Source organism: Bradysia coprophila, unplaced genomic scaffold, assembly GCF_014529535.1.
Source record: "Bradysia coprophila strain Holo2 unplaced genomic scaffold, BU_Bcop_v1 contig_297, whole genome shotgun sequence".
Lineage (NCBI taxonomy): Eukaryota > Metazoa > Arthropoda > Insecta > Diptera > Sciaridae > Bradysia > Bradysia coprophila.
The window spans coordinates 7,371,076-7,384,159 of NW_023503555.1; the positions used below are offsets into that span (position 1 = coordinate 7,371,076).

Sequence of the window (13,084 nt, forward strand, 5' to 3'; positions counted from 1 at the left end):
TGCACGGATTGAACTTGTTTCTGTAGGAAAAATTTACTTGCCTCAAAATTACATTCTATTATGCCGACAACAAAAACAATTTGTTTATTTGATGAAGACTAAGTGTGAATGTCATTGGAAAATGTTACTTCATAAATTTACTTTAAATTGTTATAAGTAACTGTCCATCAACAGGTAATAGGTAAGTGCAGCTACACCAATGGGTTGTGATATAGTTTCGTTCAACGAGAGGGGAAATCAGGGGAAATCAGATGGCGTTGCGAGTAACTCTATGATAAATTTGAATATTTGTATGGAGGATGTAAGATTTTTCTGAATTTAAAAATTTTGGAGTACGGAAATGGAGGTTTTTGATTTTTCTCGTTATAAATAAAACGTTCTGCATCGTTTAAAAATAGTTCCAGTGAATAATTATTTTTTCTTGAAATTTCATGCGGAACTATTTTTATACGACAGAAAACATTTTAATTTTAACAAGAAAAATCAAAAACTTTGATTTCCGCACTCCAAAACTTTTAGATTCAGAAAAATCTCACATCCTCCATACAAATATTCAAATTTATCATAGAGTTACTCCTAGCGTCATCTGTTAGTCTTTCTACATACATGCAATTTTTGCCAAAAACAAGATGGCGAAAATCACAACCCATTTACGTAACATGTAAACCTTGAACATCAGTACTACCATTATGGTTATAAATGAGGTAGAAGGGCTGCCATGAGGTCAGTAAGGTGTATGAAGTAAATTTACGTAGTTTTTACAATATACGTTCAGTGTAGTGTAGACGTTGAAACAATAAAAATATAGCTAAAATGACTGTCAAATTTAAGGTGAGTGCCGAATTCACTTCCAATAAACATTATTTAAAAATTAAAAACGAAAATTTAGCTCGCTGTGTATTTGGTTGCGCTTATGGCTGTAGTCATGGCTGATCATGATCACGGTCATCACCACGGGCACTACGATCACCACGACCATCATCACGGTCATCATCACCACGACGATTTTGGTCACCATCATCACGATGATTATCATCATCATCATCACGATGATTACCATCATCACCATGACGATTATCATCATCACCACGATGATGATCATCATCATCATCATGATCATGACCATCACAGACATAGTGGATTCGGACCCGGAAGCGGGCCGTTAGGTGGATTTGGACTTGGTTCTGTGCTAGGAGGACCTTTCAGAAGGCCGGGACTTCTAGGCGGACTTATCGGAGACATAAGACATGTTGGAAGATAGTTGATTGAAAAAATGTTGTTTTCTGTAGTTTCTAATCATATTTACAATAAATTGTTATCCAGTTTTAATCTAATGAAATGAGTGGAAGGGCATGATTTTGAGGATGGGTCTGGTTCAGTAATGCTATACAAGGTAACCTGATGCGACAATTTTTTTTATCTACTTATAGGTAAAATATTAGCAGTGAAAAAGTGCTATTATTTCACCGTCGGTAGATAAAATAACATAGTCACCACTGTCCAAATGTTTATTTAGACACTTGGGGAGTTATTGCATGAGCCGAATGCGAGGTGAATAATCTACTATTACTGGGGGTTTTCGAGATTATTTAAATAAATGCAAAAAAGATGGCTCACAAACACGTATTACGTATCTAATGTATTAATGATTTACTAACCGAACAATGGAAAAAATGATCGTGAAAAGATACAAGCCTCTACATACTCTCAACGAATATCGACATAATCTAATCGATCAAGCTCGCAAAATTGTAAAGGTACTATACTGATAAGACGGATATAATCTTTAGTTTATGTCTGTTACACGTGTATGTGTTCCTAGATCTAGCCATACCGTTCACGGTGTGAATGAAATGAATTTAATTGAGAATTTTTGCACATGTGATTCTCAAGGAATTTAGATTTTCTGGGTCGAAAGAAACAACTTCTGTTCGAACAGTAAGGGGCGCTATTGAAAATATTGATGAAGATATACATTTTTGCAGGGTGTCATCAACGTCAAAGGTAACGATTTTGTCTGTCTCGACGACAATAACTAGATTTGGCGTATTTTGTTTCTAAAATCACGCACGAAGCAACTGTGACGTCATTATAAAAATATGTGTCTTGTGATACCAAACAATTCTCCAGATCCGAATCTCATAAATAAAAAACTTTACAGTCAGATGCAGTGAAATTTCAGTGTGAATTCGCTTCAGCTGATCCACCCATACGATCAAAGCTGTTTATAAGGATAAAGCTTCTATGTGTAAGCGCGAAAATGGTAAAATGGTATTAACGGTTTTGGTTGCTTGTGTGGACAAGCTGAAAAACAGGTGAAGCAAATTCATGCCAAATTTCACTGCGGCTGCTAGGACTTTCGCGCCGCGTCATTCACAACAATTGACAAAATGACACATTTTGTATAAGGAAGATGTCACTTTGTGAGTTATTGTGAATGACACGGCGCGAAATTCCTCAACACCGTTCTACGGTATAGACATAGCCTCATCAATATTTATATGAAAACCTAACTCTTTGGATGAAATCGTGTTCGTTCGGCAAGTGAAAATTTGTGTTTACAGTAACCTGGAGCAAACATATTTAATTCACTAGGTCCCATCTTGTGGATGGGTCGGGTCCTTTGACTGATCCTAACTTAATTGGATATTCGACAAGTTTATATTAAGAGTTAATTCGCCAATTACTCAGACATTTGGAAAACAAGCTCGCTCCGATATGATTGAGTTGTAGCTTATTCGATTCAATTCTAGCGAACAGGTATCTGTAATTTTTTTTAAAACAAAATCCAGTTCGGGTGTAATATGTCTACATGTCATGTGATCTCAGAGAATGGTTAAAACACTGTTTTAGCAATAACTTGAGGAAGGAGGATCCAAATATGCTAAAATTTGTAAAATTGTTGGCCTATCCACGGCCGACAAATTGAGCCCACTCTGACGTCCGCACTCACCACCCATGGCCAGCCATCAGTCAAAGTATGGTCAACTTTCAAACAGTGATGTACGTCTGGACCGCTGCTATTTGTCCGTCGTGCAAAAAGTGCCTCTTGGGTGCTATTTACACATCGTGCAAATAGTCTCCCTTAGGTGCTATTAAGTACTGGACGATGATATCGTCAAGATTGTTTTTAAAAAACTAAATTTTAAACGATATTATTGTTCTGGACGATATTATCGTCCAGATCGATATTAGCGTCCAAACATTTCGTAAAAGGAAAATTACTAAGATTCGAATGAAAAGTCAAATTTTTAAAAGAATTCTTAAAAGGAAGATGACTCTGATTCGGATGAAAGATTTAATTTTCCGAAGAATTCTTAAAAGAAAAGTTACTTTGATTTGAATTTTAAATTTCTAAACTATTTTTAAAAGGAAAATTACTCTGATTCGGATGAAGGTTTAATCTTCCAAACAATTCTTAACAGGAAAATAACTCATATTCGAATGAAAAGTTCAATTTTCCGATAAAATTCTTAAAAGGAAAATTACTCAGATTCGAATGAAAAGTTCAATTTTGCAAAGTTGGAACTCGTTCAGGAACTAAAAATTTGTTACCCAAAGTGAAGATTTTGACATATTTTATATGAAAGAAGTGTCAAAATCCTCACCAGTGAAACTTAACGAAGAGTTTCTGAACGAGCTCTTGGACGATAATATCGTTTTGTTCAGTGACGCTTCTTCATAGATACCAATCCCTCCCTTATTACTAATCGATTCTTTTCGCGATTTTTTGTCAAATATCAGCAGAAATACGAAAAATAAGAAAGTCGTACATCGGGCATTCTCATAATATTGTCATATTTAAAAGATTTTACAAAAAGAAAATCTTTGAAAAAGCACTTCCCACTCAATTTCACACCCAAATCACATCCACCTTGAACTTAGTCGAATATAGTTTAACGAAGAGAATCGTCGTTAAAGTCGTATGGGGAAGCAGTAATGAAACAAGAAATGTTTCCTCCATAATTATTTATTTATTGAGATCTGAACTCGATGAGAGCTGAGATGGATCTGTTTCTCTCCGATACATAAATCGTTCTTATATACCAATCTAAATGTCAAATGTACAAATCATGAACGTTCTGGAAAACGTCAAAACTAAATGACAGTTTACAATGAGTGCGTTTAGTGCGCGCGAGACAAATGTGTGCAGTGTTGCCACATAACTCCCCTCTTAGAAAAGACTAGGGATTTTGACAAAATAGAAAGAACTCGCAAAAAAATGAATCACAAATCAAAATCTTAAGCTAAGCACAATGTAGAGTTTTTACAAATTAATATAAAGTTTCATATAAAATCGTTGTGCGAAATGTGCTGTGCTGATACATTTGGATTCGTGAGCCACGTGGATCGGAGAGTAGGTACATGTTTGTCCAATTCGCTTGTTGTGCTCCAATAATTTTCAATGGGTTCACTACGGTGGGAACTTGTCGTTGATGCTTCGGATATTTGACTGGAACATGTTGAATTGGTAGTTGGTTTAAAGAAGTAGTTCCACTTCTTTATTCGATGAACGGGAAACTCAAATTGTAATAATTTTCGTAAAGAGCAGACAATCTGAATCAAAAGTGCGTCGAAAATTTAGAACTTGGTTTCGTTGATCTGTGTGAGTATCATCTGGATGTCAGAAAGATGATTGAAAGATTTTAGTTGTGAAAATCAATTTGAAGAAACATGGAAATTTCAGAAATTGATATCAGTTAGCTTTTCTGCTTGGTATCCGTGATTGGAAAACGCTTCAGGTCGACGCTTAAGTACAAGTTAAGCATTGATCGAGACCTTCCGAATAAGGAAGTGGCTTGAGGACTTGCTCTAAGCGCTCGTAAGGTGTTGTAATGGATTGAAATGAATCATAAAGCGTGATTTAAGACCAATTTACTTTTCCAATAGCTTTAGTAATACTTAAAAGCGAAAGATTTTGAACTGCCCGGAAACATTCTTTCGTGAAGAAAGCTGAATGTTTGATCGAGGGCTTTTGATTTAAAAACAAAAAATGAATGGCTTGTGATCAGTCTTGCTTGCAGGCTTCCAACCCAATTAGAAGCGCTTGATCAAAGCGTAAACGCATAACAATTCACGATTATAGGTGGATAGGTGGACAGTCGTTGTATTTGAACTGATTAACTCCACCGATCGCTGCGTTGGTAATATGGAGCTCATATTAGAAAATTGACTTGCTCAGAGTCATAGCTCTGTAAACGCTTGGAAAATAAATCAACCGTAAGAGGCAGGTTGCGTTGGTTGACCGTTTAAGCGAGGGTAGCTTGACGGGGTCTGACGATGAACAAGTTTGAGTTTCTTGTAATCGGAACCAGAACTCTTACATGTACAACGTGTGAGTACGCTGAACGAAGCGAGTACGTGTTAGACATTTGAAACCTTCCGAATAGGGAAGTGGTTTTGACAATGTCAATACGTAAATGGAAACCTTTAGTTATTCCGTATGGAATACGAATATCAACCGAAAGAGGCAGTTTTGCGTTCGTTGACGAGTGCAAAGAGCGGTTTGAAGACCGAATAGGCAGATATTGCTAGCTTAGCAACGTGTTCCGTGAGGGGAACGATCGAAATTGCCGCGGGACATTCAAAGCTGTACACATCATATCTCACAATCAATCGACGATAGCCGACGAAGATTGAGTTTAATAGAGATAGTTGACGGTCAGTCAATTACTTTTAAGGGCAACGTGACCGCCACGAAAAGTGAGAATCAATTACTTGTAAGCGTCAAAGGATGACAGAAAAAGTCAAATCCCGTGCTGTCATAATTCTAAGTGTAATTTTGAATTCTTGAAACTGAAGGTGCTCGGAGAAATTGCGAAGCGTGTCTTTGTCGCAGCAACGCTCGAGAGCCGGAGGGCCGATGAGGAAAAATTTCCGGAAAAACGCGTTAGGTTAAGTTTTTCAAAACCATCGGACGCCCGAGATGCCATGAGTGAGGTTGAAAACTGATGAACTGGGCTTACGCCAAGCTAGTGAATCAGCATCGATTACCACCAGCGGGTGAACTTATAAACAACAGACACGCGTTGAATAAACATTCATAATCCGCACAATGATGAAAAAATGTCGTGTTACCGCGCACGGATGTGCTCAAGAATTTAAGCGCCTGGCTTGATGCAAAAATGATCATATCTACTGCAATTACCGGAATATAGCAGAAGCTAGGGATTCCCATGCTCGATAGATAATGAGAGCTGACATCGAAAAGCAAATATACTTTTAACCAGGTATTGCTTAGCCTTCCAAAAGTAACGGCTACCAGGCTACTTTCGTGACACAGAGGGTTCTGAGCAGGGAAAGTGAAACCTTTAGTTGGTAAACATTATTGAAGCTTTCAACCTTTAATTTTCGTTCTATCAGGTGGGCTGAGCAGCCGAGTCTGAGTAAGAGAACGAAAGAGCTGAGTTAGAAAATAAATCGCAGGTGGAACCGAGAAACGAGTCGTTTGTCGAAAAGGTTCCAGCTGAGACAAGAAAACTAGTGACGATGGTAGTCAATGGATTCGTGCGATGCAGTAGGACAGGCTTAAACCGTAACTGTGCATAGAAGACACAAAGTCCTGGTCCAATTACTATTCAACGAGTTGAAGAGCTCACCGATCGAAATGTTGATGCGTAGTTAGGACGTTGGAGCGAAAGTTCTCTTGTCTGTGTCATTAAGTATCTTTAAATTTAATTCGGGTGAACAGTAGAAATTAATTCACGTATGAGCTAGACTGTGTTCCGAGATCAAATAATTTGACTGCGCTTAACGGCTATAGCAGTCTTCATACTTCGACGATCTTATAAAAGTTTGACTAACCAATTTGCTAGCAAAAATGAATTGGTTGTAGTCCTGAGTAGGTGTTTTGAGCGACGGGCTCACCTAGTCGATGACGCCATAAAGCAAACAGTACAATACTGTTATCACAGCGTTGAGCTATCAGTGTGACTACCTTCACGTGCTGTGCAAACTTTGCTGAGCGTCAGTCTGACCAACTGAATTTTATGGCTGCAAGCCAGTTAAAATGAATTGGTTGAGAATGTTGCTGAAGAGAAAGGTGCTTTCTCGTTGAGAGCAGAAATTATTCTGATTTATTATGACTGTGCTAGTAGGTAGCAGTCAGAAGAGTTGCTTGAAGCTACTCGTGATCACCGATATGCTATGACCTTATCAGAAGCCTGACTTATTCAGAGTAAAAACTTTGTGAACATCGCGTTGACCAATTTGTGTATTTTAGCAGGTAAGATTATGCTAAAATAGAAATTGGTTATAAAAAGACGTGTTCGCAGCATAAGGCTGAACGTCGGGGTCACCAATTTATGGGGAAGCAGTAATGAAACAAGAAATGTTTCCTCCATAATTATTTATTTATTGAGATCTGAACTCGATGAGAGCTGAGATGGATCTGTTTCTCTCCGATACATAAATCGTTCTTATATACCAATCTAAATGTCAAATGTACAAATCATGAACGTTCTGGAAAACGTCAAAACTAAATGACAGTTTACAATGAGTGCGTTTAGTGCGCGCGAGACAAATGTGTGCAGTGTTGCCACAGTCGTTAATCGTAACATGAGTACTGTTTTTGAAACGTCAAATCACCAAAGCAAAAATTTAGTGTCGGTTGTGAAAAATGTAATAATTTCGGTGATTTCGATGTGATTTAAATCAGATTTTGTGCGGAAATGTGCTTTTTGTGTTTTTTTAACATTACAATCAACGGTTTACTTTAAATATTCATCAAAGCAAACGAATTTATGAAAAATTTATGATGACCAATCATGTAAACAAACAACAATATTGTCGTTTGGTGTGATGTGAGGTTCAAAAGGGATGACCCAGTAGAAATACAATGTCGGCGGTAATCTTAAAAATTACGTTTTAGCGGAAACGCTTTAGTTTAAATGTGTGTACGTTTCCGGTGAAATAAATTAGTTCGAAAGTATACACTATTGAGGAGCTTTACGATAACACCTTTAGTTAGAGGGGTGTCACATCCCTTATTGGACAATGGTCCAGGGCGCAGGGAAGATGGGGCGCTATAAAATGCGAACAGAAATTTCATACTACATACTTTGCATTTGCATGAAAATTTATGGGATGTTGCTTGAAAATAAAATAAAATAAATGATGGAATTTGTTTATGTATTGTCCATTTGACAAGAGGATCGCCACGGTTCAGCGGGGGGTTTTGAACATTTGTTTTTTACACGTTGGCACACGTGCTCTTGTCAGATTCAAGATTCTTTTTACGAAGGTTACGCTGATTATACTTTGTGAAAAAGGCCAATACCTTGCAAATATGTCACATCTTGGACAGAATTTGACACTGCAATATCTGCAACATGAAAAAACTAAATGTTCGAAACCCCCTGAAACCCCGTGCTTCCACCTACGTAATATACACAAACTAGGTGAGCCAATCTTAATTTATTGCTGTGCGGCCTTTAATATATGAGAAAATTACGCAGACAGCTCGAGTCTTTATCGTCATCGCGTCGTAATAATTTCTTCAATTCCTTGCAATTCCTTCAATTTCTAGTATTTCCTTATTAATTACCGGATACTTCGCCAGCTAAGAAAATTCAGTCATTTCGAGGTTTTCGTTCGGAAATTTAAGGTCCTTAAATTAAGGATCACTATAATCATGAATTGAGTTTTAAAAACTTGATAAATATGAAAATTAAAAGTAAATTGAAGTAAAATATCAAACAGAAACCACATTCTGACATAATAATATGAGTCCTCCCATAACAAATGTCAGAAATGGATGTGTTGATTTTTAGCCCCGTACGAAGTACTGGGGGCTTATAAGATTAATATGCCGTTTGTAACACGTCGAATTGGAAGCAGACAGTAAGGGCAAAGCATTTGGTTATGTTCATAGATGACAAATCCGCAATAAAAACAAGGCATCAGAACAGTCGGAGCGTTTGCTACGACTGAGCCCCGTACGACCCGTAAACCTATTTAGCCCGAAACCATTATACGTCCATAGCCCTAATAAGCCCGTAACCCTTATTCGTCCGATATCAAAATGCTTCCGTAACCTTATTGCGTACTTGACATCATTGTCTATTTTTGCAAATTGTAAACTGTAAGCGTTCATCTTTAAAATTGCGCTTAGCGCAATTACAAAAGACCGTACGAAGTACTTCTCAAGTATAAAACAAAAGTTTACGATGTAATTTTAGGAATCCGAATTTACAACTTTTTTTTATCAATTTTCTTTCGGTATTGAATTATCTGTCAAACGAAACAAAAAGTAGCAAAATCTGATGAAATATACTCGATTTATGTGCAAAAAACACTTAGGGCCGAGCAGCGGCCTTAGTTCAAGGGCCCAAATTTGAAACTTTTTTCGCCACGTTCTTTTCGGTATTATATTACCTTCCATAGAAAACTAAATCTAGCAAAATCGGATGAGATTTACTCGATTTATGTGCAAAAAATACTTAGGGTCGAGTAGCGGCCTTAGTCCAAGGGCCCAAATTTGAAACTTTTTTAGCCACGTTCTTTTCGGTATTCAATTACCTTCCATAGAAAACTAAATCTAGCAAAATCGGATGAGATTTACTCGATTTATGTGCAAAAAACACTTAGGGCCGAGTAGCGGCCTTAGTCCAAGGGCCCAAATTTGAAACTTTTTTTGCCATCATTCTATTCGGCATTCAATTATCTCTCAAATGAAACAAAAACTAGCAAAATCGGATGAGATTTATTCGATTTATGTGCAAAAACTACTTAGGGCCGAGTAGCGGCCTTAGTCCAAGGGCCCAAATTTGAAACTTTTTTCGCAACGTTCTTTTCGGTATTCAATTACCTTTCATAAAAAACTAAATCTAGCAAAATCGGATGAGATTTACTCGATTTATGTGCAAAAAACCCTTAGGGCCAAGTAGCGGCCTTAGTCCAAGGACCCAAATTTGAAACTTTTTTTGCCATCATTCTATTCGGCATTCAATTATCTCTCAAATGAAACAAAAACTAGCAAAATCGGATGAGATTTATTCGATTTATGTGCAAAAACGACTTAGGGCCGAGTAGCGACCTTAGTCCAAGGGCCCGAATTTGAAACTTTTTTCTCCACGTTCTTTTCGGTATTCAATTATCTCTCAAACGAAACAAATCTCATCCGATTTTGCTAGATTTTGCTTCATTTGAGAGATAATTGAATGCCGAATAGAATGATGGCAAAAAAAGTTTCAAATTTGGGCCCTTGGACTAAGGCCGCTACTCGGCCCTAAGTGTTTTTTGCACATAAATCGAGTAAATCTCATCCGATTTTGCTAGTTTTTGTTTCATTTGATAGATAATTGAATGCCGAATAGAATTATGGCAAAAAAAGTTTCAAATTTGGGCCTTGGACTAAGGGCGCTACTCGGCCCTAAGTGTTTTTTGCACATAAATCGAGTAAATCTCATCCGATTTTGCTAGTTTTAGTTTCATTTGAGAGATAATTGAATACCCAATAGAAAGTTGGCAAAAAATTTTGGGTTTCTAAAATAATGTCGTAAATTGTTGGTTTTATTTGAGAGGTACTTCGTACGGGTTTTCGTAATTGCGCTATGCGCAATTTTAAAAATAAACACTTTCGGTAAATTTGACCATGCCCAACTTGACTTGCATTGGTAACAGACGCATTAGAGGGTTGTAGGCGTATTACGGCTACGGACGTATTATGGTTACGGACGAAATAGGATTACGGGTCGTACGGGGCTAAGTCGCAGCAAACGCTCCGACTGTTCTGATGCCTTGTTTCATTTACAGTTGGTGCAATTTTTGATTTTTGGCGATTCTTTCGAATTTAAGAATATACTAAAAGTTTCGTAGAATTTTATTTGAAAGAACGTAGTATCATTTAATCTGTTCGAAACTGAGAGGTCCCGCACTTCCATGTCTAATATTGCAATAAGATAAAGCGACTTGTGTGAATTCACTCGTCGGAGTTGTCTAATGTTAGATTTGATTGACTTTTTATACGTACTGTATACGTACTGTATAAAAAAAATTTATGGAAATTTTTGTGAAGACGAAAACTTAAAATTTGCCAAAATGGAGCATGTTTCTTGACAAAAAAAAAATTTTGTATGAAAATTTTTGTGAAGACGAAAACTTAAAATTTGTCAAAATGGAGCATGTTTCTTAAAAAAAAAAAATTTTGTATGAAAATTTTTGTGAAGACGAAAACTTAAAATTTGCCAAAATGGAGCATGTTTCTGTTGAAATATGAATTGTACGTCGTCATTCACTGCTCATATGGTACCATCGGTCCATGTATATTGTCATCTATTTGCACGAATAATAAACATCATTCTTGCTCAGTCACTGTACAAAACACAAGTCTTTTATTTTGCTCTCGCCAAGAATCGATATTCAACAGGTTATGGGCCCAGACACTGAAGTTTTTTTTAAAGTTTTCATTAGAAGTGCACTTTAACCAAAAGTAATTCGACGTAATTCGCAACACGAATCGGTGTAGTTTTGCTGCGGAATTTTTTGGCTGAAAGGAAATTGGAATAGCGGTACATTGTGTTTTGGTGAAGCGGTACTGGTGCAGCAAGAATCGAAAACGAATTGTCTTCTTGTCCATGGGATTGGATCCTACCGGATTGTTAAATAATAGGACATTAAAATTCGTTTGGACGGGTTTTATTGTCGTTGTGCATTCGTTTTTTTTTGGTGGCGTTGTTGGAGGCTGCTACGTGATCGAGAATAGAAAGTTTTTTTTGCCATGGCGACCGAATCCAGCAGGTTTTCCAGCAATCCAGCGACCGAATCCAGCAGGACGTGAAAATTATGACACGTGGAAGATATCAGCAAAATCGTACCTCGTGATAAAAAAGTCATGGTCTTGCGTGGAAAATGGATTGGCAAGCGACGCAACATCTGTACAAAAAGACGCTGATTTGACGGCATGGTCTGAGCTGAGTTTGTTAATCGACGAAAGTGTCTACTCATACATAGCTGAAACGAACACCGCAAAAGACGCATGGGCAGCATTGCAGACGGCGTTTGAAGATAATGGATTATGTCGAAAAGTCAGTCTGCTGAAACAACTGGTCCAACTAAAATTATCAGATTGCACATCGATAGAAGATTACGTGAATAGAGTGACGATGACGTCACTAAAGGTGAAAAAGGCGGCACTGAAATTGGACGATGAGATCGTCGCATCACTTATGCTGGCTGGTTTACCAAACGATTTCAATCCATTGGTCATGGCCATCGAAAATTCGTCCGAAAAGTTGACAATGGATGGAGTCAAAACGCTGTTACTACAAGATACGAGATTTGATTCAAATGAAGACGATGAAGTCAACGCTTTTTTTTTGTAAGTCAATTCAGAGGAAGAAAAATGTTTTTCGGTGTCACAATTGTGGCCATTTTGCGAAAAATTGTCCGGAAAGGAACAAAGCCATGAAAACAGATTGGAAAGACGGCGATGAGGTTACCAGCAATCTTGCAAAAGTCCAACGTCATGGTAGTCCCTTGTAAGTTGTAGTGAATTGGTTACAATTTAAGATGAAAGTTTTTGTAAATTGGAGTGAATTAATTTCAATTTAAGGGGAAAGTCTTGTAAATTGGAGTGAATTAGTTTCAAATTGGAATGGCAGTGAATTAGTTGTCGAGATTCCTGTGAAGTAAACTTAAAGGGAATGGCAGTGAATTAGTTGTCGAGATTCCTGTGAAGTAAACTTAAAGTTTTTTTTATGTTTTTTTTATGTTGTAATGAGGGTATAAATTCAGTGGGAATGTTGAAATATGAATTGTACGTCGTCATTCACTGCTCATATGGTACCATCGGTCCATGTATATTGTCATCTATTTGCACGAATAATAAACATCATTCTTGCTCAGTCACTGTACAAAACACAAGTCTTTTATTTTGCTCTCGCCAAGAATCGATATTCAACAGTTTCTTCACAAAAAAATTTTTTGTATGAAAATTTTTGTGAAGACGAAAACTTAAAATTTGCCAAAATGGAGCATGTTTCTTCTCAAAAAATTTTTTGTATGAAAATTTTTGTGAAGACGAAAACTTAAAATTTGCCAAAATGGAGCATGTTTCTTGACAAAAAAAATTTTTTGTATGAAA

General features: G+C 37.1%; 1 protein-coding gene across 1 annotated transcript; it reads left to right on the plus strand.

The window, feature by feature from the left end:
* The first annotated feature begins 171 nt into the window (after positions 1-171).
* LOC119078976 (histidine-rich glycoprotein-like) lies at positions 172-1,279 on the plus strand. The gene is made up of 2 exons (XM_037186727.1): positions 172-831; positions 890-1,279. Exons 1-2 carry the CDS (start codon positions 814-816, stop codon positions 1,259-1,261), a joined length of 390 nt encoding a protein of 129 aa, XP_037042622.1. The 5' UTR covers positions 172-813; the 3' UTR covers positions 1,262-1,279.
* The last annotated feature ends 11,805 nt before the right edge of the window (positions 1,280-13,084 follow it).